This window comes from Epinephelus moara, chromosome 8, assembly GCF_006386435.1.
Source record: "Epinephelus moara isolate mb chromosome 8, YSFRI_EMoa_1.0, whole genome shotgun sequence".
NCBI lineage: Eukaryota > Metazoa > Chordata > Actinopteri > Perciformes > Serranidae > Epinephelus > Epinephelus moara.
The window spans coordinates 44,611,925-44,629,527 of NC_065513.1; the positions used below are offsets into that span (position 1 = coordinate 44,611,925).

At 43.8% G+C, this 17,603-nt stretch overlaps 2 protein-coding genes and 1 pseudogene across 2 annotated transcripts in view; 2 read left to right on the forward strand and 1 right to left on the reverse strand.

Moving 5' to 3' along the window:
- c5 (complement component 5) overlaps positions 1-13,214 on the forward strand; it is a 22,458-nt gene extending 9,244 nt beyond the window's left edge. The window contains exons 21-41 of the mRNA XM_050052062.1: positions 979-1,039; positions 1,142-1,231; positions 1,906-2,118; positions 2,214-2,289; positions 2,451-2,610; positions 2,731-2,835; positions 3,052-3,223; positions 3,353-3,477; positions 3,875-3,955; positions 4,046-4,198; positions 4,997-5,059; positions 5,145-5,229; positions 5,410-5,449; positions 6,944-7,046; positions 7,929-8,003; positions 8,357-8,462; positions 9,663-9,746; positions 10,527-10,616; positions 10,890-10,982; positions 12,724-12,862; positions 12,945-13,214. Coding sequence (XP_049908019.1) covers positions 979-1,039; positions 1,142-1,231; positions 1,906-2,118; positions 2,214-2,289; positions 2,451-2,610; positions 2,731-2,835; positions 3,052-3,223; positions 3,353-3,477; positions 3,875-3,955; positions 4,046-4,198; positions 4,997-5,059; positions 5,145-5,229; positions 5,410-5,449; positions 6,944-7,046; positions 7,929-8,003; positions 8,357-8,462; positions 9,663-9,746; positions 10,527-10,616; positions 10,890-10,982; positions 12,724-12,862; positions 12,945-13,086 — 2,256 coding nt within the window. The 3' untranslated portion in view covers positions 13,087-13,214. The remainder of the gene's footprint in view (positions 1-978; positions 1,040-1,141; positions 1,232-1,905; positions 2,119-2,213; positions 2,290-2,450; positions 2,611-2,730; positions 2,836-3,051; positions 3,224-3,352; positions 3,478-3,874; positions 3,956-4,045; positions 4,199-4,996; positions 5,060-5,144; positions 5,230-5,409; positions 5,450-6,943; positions 7,047-7,928; positions 8,004-8,356; positions 8,463-9,662; positions 9,747-10,526; positions 10,617-10,889; positions 10,983-12,723; positions 12,863-12,944) is intronic.
- LOC126393695 (heterogeneous nuclear ribonucleoprotein A1-like) lies at positions 5,457-6,937 on the reverse strand (annotated as a pseudogene).
- Positions 13,215-14,844: 1,630 nt separating the features above from the next.
- Positions 14,845-17,603, forward strand: part of LOC126394920 (centriolin-like) — a 21,206-nt gene continuing 18,447 nt past the window's right edge. The window contains exons 1-3 of the mRNA XM_050052063.1: positions 14,845-15,049; positions 16,986-17,064; positions 17,156-17,262. Coding sequence (XP_049908020.1) covers positions 17,010-17,064; positions 17,156-17,262 — 162 coding nt within the window. The 5' untranslated portion in view covers positions 14,845-15,049; positions 16,986-17,009. The remainder of the gene's footprint in view (positions 15,050-16,985; positions 17,065-17,155; positions 17,263-17,603) is intronic.

Here is a 17,603-nt window from a genome sequence, read left to right on the forward strand (position 1 = left end):
CGCTCCAGTTTGTGTCAGAGTGCGCTCCCACACTCACAATGAGTGTTTCTGAGCGCACCACTCACATCATCTTCCTCCATCGTCTAAAACAAGACAACACAACTTGTTAGCTAGCGCTAGCTAACGTCTGTGGAGAACTGTTTTGCCTCCAGCTAAGCCCCGCCCACCAAAAAACATCATACTGTTTACTGACAGTAAAAGGGTCTATAAACCCAGAGCGATCATAAGGGACACAGGGTTGGTGATTTTCAGGTTAAAAACATCCAGCGCACTCTGTAGCCGAGAGCGAGCCGAGCACCTGAGCATTGACCAAGACAATGACGCTGAGCGTGACCAACCGCCATCATACTGGAAAATAAATTTAAATCATATTTAAAATAACGTCACTGTAATGTTCCCATATTTAATTCAAACTGTTGGCTCTAGGATACTAACTAGCTTACTGTTTGTAAATTATTTTATCAGCTAACGTTACAAAGCAATCAGCTAGCTATTGTTAGCTAACATTAGCTTGCTGTCACATACAAAGTTAGTTAACTATGTAGCAAAATAGGCCTATTGTCTTGAATGATTAACATAATGCTGCTTTCACAGCTGCCCTGCATGGTTCAGTTCAGTCAAACTCAGGTTGGTTTGCCCCCTCAGTGTGGTTCGTTCGTGCAGGTGTGAACACACCAAAACAACCGGACCGAGACCTTATTGAAGAGGTGGTCTTAATACAAAGGAGACAACTCTAGGTCTGAAAGCAGCCTGAGTCTTACTTCAAGAAATTCCATTTCGTACGATTTCAGTCAGACCAACATGGTCACGTGGATTTTAAAAGTCTCTGATGTCTTAGAAACAGATCAGGTTGTGAGAAAGGATCAATGTCCCCATGACGAGTTGAATCAGAGAGCAGAAACATCAGACACAGGTGTCGAACATTTTTTTGATGTGAACCAGTGAACTGACCTTTTGTATGTTGTTTACGTGTTTCAGCCTGAAGGACTAAAGAAAGAGGTGTTTTCTGGAGGAACACTGGACCCTCAGGGGCTCTACGGTACATTAACTCCGTCCTGTCAGCTGCTCTGTGTTCGACTGTTCTGCTCTGACAGGAGAACAGTGATGGCTGACATCTCTCCTCTCTGTGTTGCTGCTGTAGGTTCAGAGAAGAGAACAGTGGAGCTGAAGAACAACCTGCCGACCAACATCGTTCCAAACACAGCTGTGGAGAGGATGATCATGATCAGTGGTAAGATGTGGACAGATGTACTGTGGTGCAGAGCTGCAGAGCTACAGAGCTGCAGAACTACAGAGCTGCAGAGCTGCAGAGCTACAGAACTACAGAGCTGTGTGCAGTTAATTTCAGAAGCTGAGGAGAGGTCACATGATGCCAACAGAGTAGAGGTATAAAAACTGAGCTCCACCAGAGTGTCACAGGTTTGATTCCAGCCTTGAAAGTATTTTTGCACGTCATGAAGACGCAGTCTAAGGTGCAGATTTCAGAAACTCCAGTTACTTTGTTTCAAGGTGAAAACCATGGCATCATCTCTCCAATTCACACATGTCCATTGTTGCTTTGTGTAACGAACATGCTCCAAAAACAACAACAGCAGACGACCAGTTCACATGAGTCACGTTCTGATTTCTCCACAGCTCCTCGGGTCGTGTACCAGGAAAATGTTGAATAAATAACATCAGATAAAGAAATAAGAAATAAAGCAAAAAGTAAAATAAGCTCACTGCACATGCTCAGAATCTCCTCTGGTGTATGACGTAACGTATACGTAGCTTTTATCGCCTCCTGCTGGCTCGCCAAACGTTTGGGGTCATTTTTGCGTTTTAGTGTGGACAGATATTTTTTTAAAATGAAGGTAGTGCTGACCGTCAGTGTAACTACAGGTGTGTGTGTGTTGTATGGTCCAGGTGAGGTTCTTGGTGACGTCATATCAGTGATGCACAGCCCAGAGGGCCTCCGACAGCTCGTCAACCTGCCGGCTGGCTCGGCGGAGGCGGAGCTCGGTGGCCTCCTCCCTCTGGTCCAGGTGTACCAGTACCTGGAGACGACAGGAAGCTGGGGAGTCCTGGGGATGGACATCCGTAAGAACTCTGACGATCTGAAACAAAAGATCAGAGAAGGTGAGGACACGATGAAGAGACGACGCTGATGAGACCTGAGGAGGGTACTGACTCTGTGTGTGTGTGTGTGTGTGTGTGTGTGTGTGTGTGTGCAGGTCTGGTCGGTATCACCTCATTTAGACATGAAGACTTCAGCTACAGCATGTGGACAAAGAGAGAACCCAGTACCTGGTGAGGACATCACCCCAAAACAGTAACCTTCAGACTGAGTCCCACCGTCATATTTAATCAGTGTTTACTCAGACTCAGTTTGTGTTGGATTTATTTCTACAACTTTGGCTCCATCCGGTGATACCTGTCTGTCCCTGTCTGTCCCTGTCCCTGTCTGTCAGGCTGACGGCCCTGGCGGTGAAGACTCTGTCTCTGGTGGACCCGGTGGTCTCTGTGGACCATCAGTCTCTGTCAGACTCAGTGTCCTGGTTGATCCGCAGCTCTCAGCAGCAGGACGGATCCTTCAGTGACAACTCGTCCTACAAACCCAACAAAATCATGGTAAGAGACACTCCTCCTCCTCCTCCTCCTCCTCCTCCTCCTCTTCCTTCTCATCCTCCTTTACCTCCTCTTTCCTGTCTTGGTTTTGACTAAACTTTGTTGTGCTCTGATTGGCTGCAGGCTGCAGGGACAGCTGAGGTTGACCAATCAGTGTATGTGACGTCCTTCGTGCTGATCGCCTTACACCGAGCGACGAGCATCAAAGACCCCATCCTGCAGCTCCGGGTGAGGACACACCTTCATCCTCTCCTTTATCCTTCTCTTCCTCTTCTCATGTCTTCATCCTCCTCTTCTTCCTCACCTCAGTCCTCCTGCAGCACATCAACAGGTGTGTGTTACTCATGATTTTAAATTACATCCTGACTCCTTGTGTCCTCTCCTCGCTGCTCTCCTTCTCTCCTCCCTCCTTGTTTCCCCTCTCCTTTCCTCTCCTCTCCTCAGTTCCACGATGACAGCATGAAGTCTGCTGCGAACTACATTTCCCAGCATGCCCCAGGAGTGAAGAGTGTGTATGTGCGTGCGGTTGCGACCTACGCGCTGACCCTTCATGACCCCAACAGCATGGCGGCGTCCACGCTGCTCAGCAGTCTGGAGAAACTCGCTCGAAACAAAGGTGCTGCTTTGTTTGTTTGTTTGTTTGTTTGTTTGTTTGTTCTTACTAGAACCAGCAGGGTTCAATGTTTATATCATTATTCATATTCATTTATAAAACGTGTGTGTGTGTGTGTGTGTGCGCGCACAGGTAACCCTGCTGTGCTCAGGTACTGGCAGGAGTCCAGCGTGACAGCTGATTGGCTGAGACCCGACGAGACGAGCGGTCAGACGGTGGAGACGACGGCGTACGTCCTGCTGACTATGCTGCTGAAGGTGCTGCTGCTTCCTGTTGATTGTTTATTTCCTGTCTGTTGATTGTTTACCTTTTCTCTCACATCATCACTGAGCAGGTAAACTTCTCGTTAATGTCTCACCTTGTTACAGTGATGTCACAGTGTACTGCCGGGCGTGTCGGTTCGCTGTGACATCACAGTCAGGTGGTTTCAGGTGCATCACCTCCGACCACAGACTCTTCATCCTGCTGTTTATTTACTTTAAACTAAAAAAAAAAAAATTATTGACAGGCCCGATGAATATAAACATGTAAACAGACTTTAGGACCAGAAACAAGTTGTATATTTAAATCTATCAGTGATCAATCAGATTCAGTGTTCACGTCAACATGATTGATTATTGGTGTTTGAAATGAGACGTGTTGTTTGTGTTGAAGGGGAGGATCCAGTACGCCAACCCCATCCTGTCCTGGCTGACCCAGGATCAGCACTATGGACAGGGTTTCTACTCTGTACAGGTACACACACACACACACACAGACACACAGATATTGATTGGTTAACCTTTGACCTCTGACCTGTCCCTGTCCCTCTCTGTCTGTCTCCAGGACACAGTCTTGACTCTGGAGGCGGTGGCAGAGTACAGCAGAATCGTCCCTCGAGCCGTCCTCAATCAGGCGATCAACGTCCGCCAAGGCAGGAAAGGAGCGTTGGAACAAGTCAGGCTGAGCCAGAGCCGACCTGTGGCCACGCCCATCCAGGTGAGGATGAGACAGGTGCAGGACAGGGAGACAGGTCTGGTTGCTACTCTGCTGTGGTTAAAGGGACACAGAGTTACGACCATCTCCTGAGAGCCAGTGAAAAGATTGGCTAGTTCTCAAACTTTCTCGGCCTGTCTCAGGCTGGCTCTCAGGCTTTTTTGGGGCTGGCTCTCAGGCTTTTTTGGGGCTGGCTCTCGGCCTGTCTCGGGCTGGCTCTCAGGCTTTTTTGGGGCTGGCTCTCAGCCTGTCTCGGGCTGGCTCTCAGGCTTTTTTGGGGCTGGCTCTCAGACTTTTTTGGGGCTGGCTCTCAGCCTGTCTCGGGCTGGCTCTCAGGCTTTTTTGGGGCTGGCTCTCGGCCTGTCTCGGGCTGGCTCTCAGGCTGTTGCTTGAGCTACAGGTTGTAGCTCTTTTTTTAGTATGCCTGCCACCACAGACACAAAGATTATGGAAGCTGATTGAGACAGAGACCCGCCCCTTTTTCTCTCTAACTCAGATCGAACAGTAAAACTAAGCAGAGTTGATCAAATCTGAACCTGGATTCTGTTGCTGCGTCGTCTGTTTCTCACCTCAGACGTTTTCAGAAACATATTTAAACTTACTGTTCAGCATTTACTGGTCTGGTCCATTGCAGTGCATTCTGGTAGTTGTAGGATTTTCACTTCTTGAGCAAAGGGAATGCCACCGCCCTTTCTCTGTGTTTTCTCTGCTCATGTCGCACCAGTTTAAAAAGGATTTATTCTACTGCAATACGTCTTTAAAACTCTTCTGAACTGTCTTCCTGTTTTTATTGTTTCTCAGGTGACGACGGATGATGTCATTGATGTATCTACAGGTTATGGGAGCGGCGTGTCCAAAGTGAAGGTGGGTGTGGTTTAATACGGTGTCACATTTATCCGTGTGAAAATGTCCCAGAATGCCGTCTGACTCTCCCTGACTGTGCCTCCAGATGAGGACAGTTTATTATGAGACCACCCCGACCTCACTGAACTGTAACTTTGACCTCACCATCGAGGTGGTCGGCCCCGACACCAGTGAGTATTCAATTCAACTTTATCGTCGTTACATTTGTGTGCAATGACACACTGTCCTCCACAAGAGCGCTAGAATAATTAAAGTATTCATAATGACATAACTGTTCAGTTAGTTGAGCATCTTGTGTGCATCGATCTGTCGGACAGTTTCCAAAGTTCATTTCTTCTTCTCTTCCTCAGATTCCACAATGCGTTCTCCTCACCTGGTCGCCTGTGTAAAGTGAGTAAACTGAAACTATATATTGAAACGAGATATTGGCAGAAATGCAGTTTAATATAATGTGCTCTTTTTTGAAAATAAGAGTGGTTGTGTTTTTGTCATTCTTGGAAATTCTTTCTTTTTAAACTGAAAGATGGTTTGTTTCAGCTTGACTGGATGCAGTTACAAATAAAAACCAGAAAAAAAACAATCTAGATAAAAACCTCACTGGAGTGCTAGCTTTCCAGAAACACATTTAGATGAAGAAAACACAAAACATTTAAATGAAGACCCTCCATGATTTATCTACTGTACATCTCTCCTTGCAGTAGCTGTAACCTGCCACAACTGTTTGGCTGAGCAGATTTAGGAGGTGAACCTGCAGCTGCCCTGTCACTTCACTTGCTCTCCTCTCCTAAGTACTCAGTCCAATTCACATTTCAAAATCATGCTTGACAGCCATATCCACCGCTGTTGGAGCCACCTCCGTAGCTGCCACCAAAGTTCCTGCCAACACCGCCACCGTAGTTGTTCTTCATTGGGCCAAAGTTGGAGGCCTGTGAGTCGTAGTGGCCCATGTTGTTGTAGTTATTGCCTCCGCCGCCTCCTCCACCACCCTGGTTGTAGCCCTGGTTAAACCCGATTGCCGCCACCATTATCGTATCAACCAGGAGCGCCGGGACCACCTCCATAGCCACCACCCCCATTACAATTGTAAGGACCATTGTCATATCTGCCTCTGCCACCCTGACTGAATCTGTCGCAGTCATAGGGCCTTCCACCAGTGCTGCGACCGATCATGCTCATTCCTGCAGTCTGCATTTCCTGTCTTGTGAGGGCCTTCCGTACTTCACAGTTGAGGGAGTTGATAGTGTGATATTTCTGAATCGACTGAATTGTGATCATCAAACAACAAATGCAATTCCCCTCTTCTTTCCTGTATTGTGGTCGGTCATGATGTCAGTGACTTCAATCTTGCCAAACTGTGTGAAATAGTCTCGCAGGTACGACTCCTCTGTATTTTCCTTGATGCCCCCAACAAAGATCTTTTTCACAGTTACATGGGCACCTGGCCTGTTTGAGTCCTCGCTCGTTTAGGTTCAACAACTCTCAACCTTATGAGGGCGGGCAGCCATGGCAGCATCAACTTCATCTGCTGATGAGTAAGTAACAAATCCAAAGGCCCTGGATCTCTTGCTGTTGGGATCCCTCATGACCACACAATCTGTACGGGCCCCTCATTGCTCAAAGTGAGCCCGCAGGCTTTCATCTGTGGTCTTGAAGCTCAAACCTCCAATGAACAGCTTGTGAAGCTGCTCCGGCTCACGTGGGACGTTATTAGCCATTTCAACAGGTGAGTCCTTGATGACTCGTTGTGAACGGACCTGAGGGAAGTGATCTGCATCAGACGAGCCGAAATTCTTTCTAAATTCTTCTGAGGACCGATCAGTTCATAAAAATAAAAAAAAATCATTTAAATGTGAAAAGTTAAATGACGATGTTTGTGTGTTTCAGGTATAAACCTCCTCCTAACGAGGTGTTCACAGAGTCCAGTCTGACGGTGATGAAGATCCAGCTGCCAACAGGTGTGGACGCTGCCTACGAGGACCTGAGACAGGTGAACGTTTCTTAGTTCAACTTTTAAATAAATTAATTTAGTCAAAGAAAACTTTTTTTTCTGTTAGCCTAAGGCAGAGGGCACACCTGTCTGCCCCTCCACATGCCTACATGAAAAGCCTGAGGCAGAGTGGGCACACCTGTCTGCCCTTCCACAGGCATATGAGTAAAGTCTAAGGCATAGAACACACCTCTCCACCCTTCCACCTGCCTACATGGAAAGCCTTAAGGTGGAGAGCACACCTATCTGCCCTTCCACACACCCATGGTGAAAGCTTTAAGGCAGAAAGTACACCTCTCCGCTCTTCCACACGCATACGAGGAAAGCCTAAGGCAGGGAGAGCAGCAGCAAAGACTCCCCGGGAACAGAACAGAGCAGCATCAATGACAAACAGAAATGACATTGATAAGTCAGACACAACATGAAAAGGAGGAGCTGGGGTGGAGGCAGGTTACAAAGCAGCTTGCAGAGGAAGCAGCAACAGTAGGCAGGCCAGAGCAGTTTAAATAGGGCGCCCTGAATGAGATGTGCTGATTGGTTGCATAGAAAGGAATCATATGATGTATCAGCTGACTCCTTTCACCAATCAGCTGATCCATCAGTTGATTGGCTGCTTGAGATCAGCTGTGCTCAGTTTATTTGGTCTTTTGATTTTACTTTTCAATCAGGCTGGAAAATATATTTCAATAGATCAAAGTCTTGACTGTTAAACCTCTCAGTCATTTCATTTGTTCTTAAATAGTATTTTTTACAGCTGAAGACTCAAATTTTGTCGACTCGTCCGGCACACAAAACGCAGGAGTGGACAGACACAAACATTCAGTCAGGTTTTATTTGGATGATTTTTCTGTTCATCATTTTTACCGAGCTGTTATTTTGCAGTTCAGAGACTCAGACGAGCCGACCATCTCCGACTACAGGAAGGAAGGAAACACTGTGATCATTCAGATGGACTCCGTGAGTAACACAAACACCAGCAACACCTGAACCATCAATAAACGCCAAACGCTGATATACCACCAACCACACAGTCAGATTCCTCTCATCTATATTTGTCCTCTTAATCTTGAACCTGTCGTGGCTTCAGTGAGCTGTTTGTTAAAGTTTAGAAAACTCTCTGTGTAGGAAAACTGCAGCTATAAATCAAGACGATAAATAAAGGTGATAACATTTAAAGCATTATAATGAAGTTTATTTGATTTGTGTTTAGAAAGTCAAACATGTCATTTCAGTAATATTCTACTTCATTAATGTTAGTTTGTATTTGATCTGTCCCTCTGTATTATGATAACTTCCTGTCTGGTTGCAAGGTTCCCTCGGACGTCTTCATGTGCGTTGGTTTTGGGATCACGACCACGTTCAGGGTGGGCGGAGCCAGCAAGTCCCTGTTTACTGTCTATGAGCCTCAGGACAAAGGTGAGAGTGAAGACTAATGACAGTATGTAAGATGGACGACATGACAGCTCCCTGGAAGTGAAGCCAAAACATCTGGATCGCCCCCTGGTGGCTGGCTGCGGTACAGGCCATAAGCCCCGCCCCCTCCACATCAGTGGATGGGACAAATTAAAGACTCACACATCAGATTTTCCCCAAAGATGGTTTCTATCATTTAAGGTCATTCTAATCAGGCTGATGTTTGTTTACGTGATTAAAACTTTTCGTCATAGTTTTCATTAATGAAATTAACACCGGTGTGACCTCACGATTGTCAGCTGTGAGGACTCGCAATTAAGGCAGACGGATGAGTGGGCGGGAACATCATCAGCAGCAGATATTTTGGCTTCATTTTTGTCCAGTGGGAGGAGGAGGAGACACGTCGTCCATCTTTATATTCAGTCTGCGGTCCACAAGTCCTAAATGTTTTTATGGGTTTTTGAGATCACAATTAATCGATTAATTGATCGTTAGTGTCACCAGTAATCGTTTAAGGAAAGTGCTCATAGTGTGACCTAACATCTTCACATGTGAGTGTTTTTATCATCGTCATTCCTCACATTCATTTTTATTTTTGTGCTGTCAGAATGAAGCATCCACCCAGAGACAGGTCCTGGACCAGTTTAGCCTAGCTTAGCACAAAGACTGGGAGCAGAGGGAAACTGTTAGCATAGCTTAGCACAAAGACTGGGAGCAGAGGGAAATTTTAGCCTAGCTTAGCACAAAGACTGGGAGCAGAGGGAAACTGTTAGCCTAGCTTAGCACAAAGACTGAGAGCAGAGGTGAACTGTTAGCCTAGCTTAGCACAAAGACTGGGAGCAGAGGGAAACTGTTAGCCTAGCTTAGCACAAAGACTGGGAGCAGAGATAAACTGTTAGCCTAGCTTAGCACAAAGACTGAGAACAGAGGGAAACTGTTAGCCTAGCTTAGCACAAAGACTGGGAGCAGAGGTAAACTGTTAGCCTAGCTTAGCACAAAGACTGGGAGCAGAGGGAAACTGTTAGCCTAGCTTAGCACAAACTGTTAGCCTAGCTCAATCAGAGGACGTCCAAGACTGTCTGATTTACAGAAACTTCACATGAAGTGACTCTGGAGACAGACAGACAGACACAGAGGGTTGTTGTTTTTTTTGTAATGTTGGATTGTTCCTTTAAATTTTTGTCTCTTTCTTTTCTCCTGCAGGCAGTGAATGCACCAAACATTTCTCCTATGAGCCTCAGAAGCTGCAGCGCCTCTGTGTGGACGAACAGTGTCAGTGTATGACAGGTAACGTCTGCTCTGTGTTAATCTGGTTTTATGCCTCTGCGCCGATGTGTTTTTGGATTGTCTGTCTGTCCATCTCATTCTTGTGAACACGTTATCTCAAGGACATCATAAAAGAGAATTTCCACAAATTCGGCACAAACGTTTTCTTGGACTTAAGGATGAACTGATTAGATTTCGGTGGTCAAAGGTGAATGGTCTCTGTGACTTTACATCCATCTTCTTGTCGTGAACGTGGTATCTCAAGGAGGCCTTGAGAGAGTTTCCAAAAATTTGGCACAAATGTCCACTTAGACTCAAGGTCAAAGTTCACTGTGACCCCGTGAAACAAGTTTTTGTCTGTAACTCAAGAATTCATTCACTAATTCTGACCAAACTTGACACAAATGTCTAACAGGATAAAATAATGAAGGTCAAAAGGTCAAAGGTCAGCTTGACTGTGACATCATCATGTTTTAACGTCATATCTCAGGAACAGAAGGGGAGACATTTGGTCAGATACTGAATTGGTGACTCTAATCTTGTCGTTTGTGAAACAACATACATATCTGAGCCTCACCTTCTGACATGTCTCTGTCATGTGAGTCTGGACACACGTGGTACAAACTGTAACTGTAACTTCTCTGGTTCATGGAGGCGTACGACCGCAAGACTGTCATTCTAGTTCTTGTTGTTTTTTATGATCTTTTCATGGGGCGTTACGTATTGTGTGTTACATGTTGTTTATGTGTCATGATGTTTATGTTTTTATTTGTAAAGTCACATGATGTTGTTGTTGTTAAGCGGCATGCGCCGCCTACAGAGGAAGCAACGACTTGACTCTGACAGCAGCCAAACGTACGGATGAGACCTGCAAGCCGCACATCAAATACGGTGAGGATGAGATTTAGTGATTCAGGTTCAGGTGTGGGTGTGACCTCTCAGAGCCACCGTACAGCCGGCTGCAGCATGAACACAGACCTGCAGGTGTGTTAGAAAGTTTCTGTTCCCATTTTACTGGAGTCAGGTGAGTCACAGAAACAGAAACAGATCAGAGGTCTGTTTGAAGACACGCAGCGTCTCTGGGTGTGTTTGGGATTGAGGAACTCATATAAGATGTCACACAGTCGCACAAATAACAACACACCACTGTTGGTCTCCTCACAGCCTACAAGGTGACAGTGATGTCTTCAGCAGCAGAGGGAGACTTTATGACCTACACAGCCTCCGTAGTTGAAGTCCTGAAGAACACAGATAAAGGTGAAATAACTCTGATACACACATGTTTGACATGTCTCCATCCTGTCAGTGTGATGCTCTCAGACCCGGGGTTCTCATTTATAAAACAGTGCGAAGGATCCAAACTCCAAAATCCAAAATGTACGTATGGATGAAACCTAAAAATGGCGTGTGCCAAAAAATATTCAACAATTTCTACAATCAGGCTCCACCTCACCGTCTGGGTCGTCAATTTCTCGTCTCCAAAATGTTTGTAAGCACGGGTCAGAGTTTCTCCCATCAAGTCTGTTTTTATAGATCACAACTTTGGCGTGGAAAGTGGCGTACGCCTCTTTCAGGCCTCGTTTTGTGTGTACGCAGTGTTTATAAATGAGACTCCTGGTAATTATCAGGGGTAAAAGCAGATTCAAGTTCTCGACTACTGAACCTTCATCACTTTGTATTTTTCTCATCCCGCCTTCATGAGCACACGCAGTCAGTTTTTAGCGCCTGTAGAGAGAAATGAGAGACGTCATGTAGAGGAAGTGATTTATTCAAACGGTGTAAGTGTCACAGAATGATTTAAAGATGCTGACAAAACTTTCAAATTTAGTGCAGTGTGTCATAACCCAGCTCCACGGCCGTAACAAATACTGCAGACGATGATCTTCATTTTAAAGCACCAAACTATTGGAGTGTGGCCCGTCAGGGAGTCAGTGATGTAGATGTGAGTGGACATAGTGAAGAGTGAGGTGTTGTGAAGCCAAACAAAGGCCAAAGTGTGTCGACACCAGAGGGCGTTTAGTCCAACTGAAGAGAGATTCAGAGCAGCACACGTGCTGGGCATTTATTCCCCAGGAGCACTCGGCCCAGGTGCTCTGGATCTGACACCACTTGCATATGATGCCCTCAAAGAACAGAGGAAAAACAGTCACTAATTGCGAACGCCATTAATCAGTGTTAATTTTTCTTTCTGTGATTAATTAATTGAAATGAACACATTATTTTGACAGATTTTATAGCTTATATAGAAAAAGCATATTAGTTTGTTTTAGATAGTTACTAACCAAAGAAAAAAGTAAACCATGACAGATGGGTTTACCTTTGTGAAGATATTTACTGTATATATCCTCATTAGTATTTAACCCTTTGAACTCTGGTGCGATTTCTTTCATAAACATGGGAAAAAGGCAACGAGCAACTTGGTAAGAAATGTCCCACAACCTGTTAAAATAATAATATAATGATATAATATAATATTTTTTTAAGGGAATAAAGAAAAAAAGGTGGGAAAAAGCACATTTGTTATTATTATTATTATTATTATTATTATTACATTTTAAAATGATTTATTAGTTACAAAGTTATTATATTTTAAAACACATTTCCAGGTCATGTCCTTGTTCATATTTTTAATCTTTATTTTCTTTTTTTTTTTAAACTAATCTTATTTTTTTGCAATTTTTTGGTCATTTCTTCTTTCGTTGCTCGTTGCCTTCTTTCCATGTTTTTTTTTAAAAACAAGCCACTTAGCTCAGGCTTCAAACAACAAAAAGAAAAACATTTATCTTTGAACACAGGAATATTCACGAGTTCAGATCTCTGCTATTAAAGGAAACAATTGAATTGAAAGCCTCAAAAACTACAGATTGTTTTGGATTTTATTGGTAAGAAATTCAGAGTAGTTGTTTGTCAGCCTCACCTCACCTTCTGTTACCTTCATCATGTTACTTCCTGTTTGTGATGCGCGTCATGACATCACATCTCCTCTCATCTCCTGCAGAGTTTGAGGCGGTGAGTTCAGGGACAGAGGTGGAGCTGGTAAAGAAGGTGACCTGCAGCGCTGTGGATATCCAGAACAACAAACAGTACCTGGTGATGGGAGCCAGCGGGTCACAGGTCAAACTCAGCCAGACCATCAAGTCAGTGTCTGTCCAGCTGTCTCTCACCTGTACTTCCTCTTCTTCTTCCTGTGACTCTGACCTGCTGCCTTCTGTCCTGCAGGTATCGTCTTCCTCTGGACTCGGAGGCACTGGTGGAGCTGTGGCCGACAGACTGTGATACTCCCGAGTGTTTGGACTACATTTCTAACCTGGATGACTTCTCTCTGGACCTGCAGTTAGCCGGCTGCCCCGACGCATCGTAACGCAGCACGCCAGACTGTCGTTAGTTCGGGGAGCTTTGTTATCTCACAGTTTGAATGTAAATGACTGTATTCCTGCTTTTCTAAATTGTGTCTCCATGTCATAATCTGACAATAAAAAGATAAATAAATTCACTGTGTGTCTCTGATACATCACACTGGGAACACTGGGGGCATTCTATCCTGGAGGTGGTTTGTCTGGTGTAAAACATCATAAATAAGGTCCATAAATATTCTGTTGCTTCAAGATGTCACCTGCAGACAGCTGATCCAAACACACACTCATGGAAAATGGAAAATTAGTTTTATTTTTTACTTCATGCTACTTTAAACTTCTTCTCAGTGATATGTCAGAAGATTACTGCACTATTACTGCTCTACATTATCACCTGTACAGAGTCTGTGGCTGCAGATTGTTTGGCAGATTTTAGGAATCTAGATGCTGCTTGTAAACGCAGGCCTGAATTTAAAAAACAATGGAATCTGTTAAAAAACAACAACAATAAAATCAATAACATTGATCTGTGTTATCTTATCTTATCTTATCTTTATCTTATCTTATCTTACCTTACCTTACCTTACCTCCTTGCCTTACCTTATCTTACCTTCTCTTCTCTTCTCTTCTCTTCTCTTATCTTATCTTATCTTATCTTATCTTACCTTACCTTATCTTATCTTATCTTATCTTAGGGATTGTTCATTACTTATAGGGGGGATGTCCGATATTTTCAAGCAATTCAGTACAATTCAATTTTATTTATAAAGCCCAATATCACAAATCACAGTTTGCCTCAGAGGCCTTACAGCATACAGCATCCCTCTGTCCTTTGGATCCTCACAGCACTGGGAGGGGCTTTTTTTCAGCTAAGGGGAGGGGCATACAAATCTAAATGGCTGTATTTTGTATTAATTTTACCGACAACTTTTAAAGAAAACAAACATGTCTTCCAATTTTTGGCAATAATTTTTGGTGGTAAATTTTGGCATCTTTTAAAGAACACAGGGCTCCAAACCTGCCCCTGGGTTTAGGGACTATGTGTTATTTATGAGGGGGGTGGTGTGAAAAGGGGAGGTGTGTCAAATAATTGTCAAGCACTGGTGAGGGATTCATGTTTTTTATTTTGGGTTAGGGAGGGGCATACAGATTTAAATGGTCGTATTTTGTATTTATTTTACTGCAGATTGTTTTTTAAAAAAGATATGCCTTCTAAATTTTGGCAATAAATTTTAATTTTTGGAAATAATTTTTGGTGATAAATTACGGCTGTTTTTAAAATTACAAACTTACACCATTTATCATGACCTGTAAAAATACAAATTATAGCTGGATTTTTAAATTTCCGCTGGTCCTTGGACACATCATGTGCAAACGCTTAATATCACTTTATTTTACGTCTCATCTAAAATTCGTCCAAAAATAAACCTTTTGCTTGAATAAACCATTGTGAACGACAAGAGTGAAAAACTGAGGCTTTTTTCACCTCCAGGATTTTATCTTCAAATTTATAACTTTCAAACGTCAAAGTTTTAAAGATCTACTAACTCATTTATGGAGGAGGGAGGATCATGGATCTTCCTCCTGTCACTCAGGGAGGCTCATGGATCTTCCTCCTGTCACTCAGGGAGGCTCACACTCAGCCGCCCTCCTCTGGTAAGTAAAGAACAGTCCCTTATCTGAGGAGTTCAGGCTTTGAAAGGGAAGAATCCGACTTTTAGCGGAGACCTTGAAGGCAGCATCCACCTGCAGCTCGTGCTCTCGGTGAACAGCTGTGACGGCTTTTAACGGAAACTTTAATATTTGTGTTTCTGCCGTTAAAGAAACTCTCGTCGTGTTTCCGGTTCGGACAGATGTTTGTTTTCCCTCTGAGTCATCGACACAAACTGACGTCATTTAACCCGGTGTGTATCAGTGGGTTTCCATGGAGACCGAGGATTAACTAACCCAACCTGGCTAACGTTAGCAAAGGTAAAGTTACCGGTAACCGTCAGTTTGTGTCGGTCACCGGGTTCATTACGGTAGAGGAGCCGGTCTGACCGGAGCTGTTAGCTAACGCAGTTTAAAGTTAGCGCCAGTTAACGTTAGCTCGTCCTGTCGGTTTCTACGGTGACCGAACAGTAACCAAGCTAACACAGCTAACCAGGCTAAAGCTAATTATCAGTTAACTTTACTAACTAGCTTAAAGCTAACAACACCGAGGACTACAGCCAGTCAGTGTGAGTGAACCATCCCAGTCTGACCAGTACGACACTGTACTGGTTATGTGTTGGTGTGTTGGAGTGACAGCCACCGGTTAACCCCTTAAAGACTGGTTTAGTTTAACTAACTTGTTAAGATAGCTAGTTTGAATTAGCCGCTAGTTATAACTAGCCGCTAAGTGTTTGGGTGTTCCACAGTTTACTGAGACCTCATCAGGAACTTCTCTGACCTGGTGCACTGAGTGTAACTCATATCAGCAGTGGTGGAATGTAACTGAGTACTTTTACTCTCAAGTACTGTACTGAAGAACAAAGCTGAGGTACTGGTACAACATTTAATTATTTTTATTTCATATTAGTATATACTCTTTTAACTACATGTACATTTACTCAAATACTGGACTTAAGTTCAAATTTGAGGTACTTGTACATTACTTGAGTATTTCTATTTTATGCTACTGTAGCCTATACTCCAGCTCAGAGGTAAATTTACTTCATACTACTTTTTACTCCAATACATCTCAGAGGTAAATAGTGTACTTTTGCTACATGTATATTTTTACTCAAGTCCTGGACTTTAGTACAAAGTTGAGACATTTGTGGTTTGATTCTCATGAACATGGTCCAACTCCAAGCAAAAACTACAGCTCAGTTTATACACATATTGTTTCTGCTGTATATGAAACAGGATCTGATTTCACCATTCAGTGTGAATGTATTATCCATGTGCACATGTTAGTGACACTGTGAGGAAATAAATTAATTACTGTGACACATTTTTAATTAGAAATATAAAACAACAAAGCACTTCCATATGCTGAAGTGGCTGTCACACAAAATGTGTGTTATTAACATGTACACACGTTTTAATACAATCAATTATTTCATCACCGAAAGATGTAAGCACGCCCTCCCTACTGTAGTGGGGGTGCCTCCCTAGTGTAGTGTCGTGGTTAGAGGAACTCTTTAATAACTATACAATAAATAGCTTTACATCAACAATCAAAACAAAACTAGAGATGCACCAATCCAGCTTTTTCAGTTCCGATCCCGATGCTGTGGCTTTGAGTATCAGCTGATACCCGGTACCGATCCGATACCATGGTTGAGCTAAAGGCTATATACCTTTACATGTAGAACAGTAAAGACTAGAGGCATCAGGCATTGATGATGACACAGTTCTTTCCTAAGATAAAATGACACAAGATGAAACAGATTGGTGCAATGATGAACTATTTATTTTTAACAAAAATAAACAATTGTGCAGCAGCAGTTGAAATAGTGTGAAATACCACCACACAGCAGATTCTCTCCTTCGCTCCATGACGTGTGACGTAGCTCACGTCACAATAGATTCAAAGGGAAAGATCGACTCAGGTATAGGTCGCATTTTCTGATACCCGATCCATCTATTTTGATGATATCGGGGCCGATATTCGATCCAGATATCTGATCGGTGCATCCCTAAATATAACAAATCAATTTATAAACTTGTACATGACGTCAGTAGTGTACATCTACATGTTGATGTTTACTTTTTTCTCCACAGTTTTTACATCTCATTGATTTAAAATACAGATTTGATGTGTTTTAATAACTAATGTCACCACACTCATATGTCCCCCAAATGAAAACAGTTCTTTCAATCCTGTCTGTCCTCATCCTGTCCTCAGCCTGTCCTCATCCTGTCCTCTTTCTGTCCTCAGCCTGTCCAGCGGTCTGCTCCAGAGATGGAGGAGCAGAGGGAGACAGGAGGAGGTGCAGAGTCCCAGGAGAAAGGAGGAGGTGGAGGAGGAAACCTTGAAGCTTTAACGACATTATTACTCATAATGGTACAGTTTTCAATCACTCCTCTTCCTCTTTCTCTTTCTCTCAGGTATCAGGTGCATAACGGAGGAGTTGTTATTGAAGCTGACAGGCTGTCAGTCTCTGTCTCTGGTTCGTTCCCTCAATCTGTCCTCAGCTGGAGACAAACAGATCAAGGTCAGGACAAACTGATATTACACATACTACATAACAGGTGTTACTGCTGATATTACTCATGATATTACTGCTACTGCTGCAGCTCAGTGTCCACAGCTACCTGTCCATCTAGTCCTGCTACTGCTGCAGCTCAGTGTCCACAGCTACCTGTCCATCTAGTCCTGCTACTGCTGCAGCTCAGTGTCCACAGCTACCTGTCCATCTAGTCCTGCTACTGCTGCAGCTCAGTGTCCACAGCTACCTGTCCATCTAGTCCTGCTACTGCTGCAGCTCAGTGTCCACAGCTACCTGTCCATCTAGTCCTGCTACTGCTGCAGCTCAGTGTCCACAGCTACCTGTCC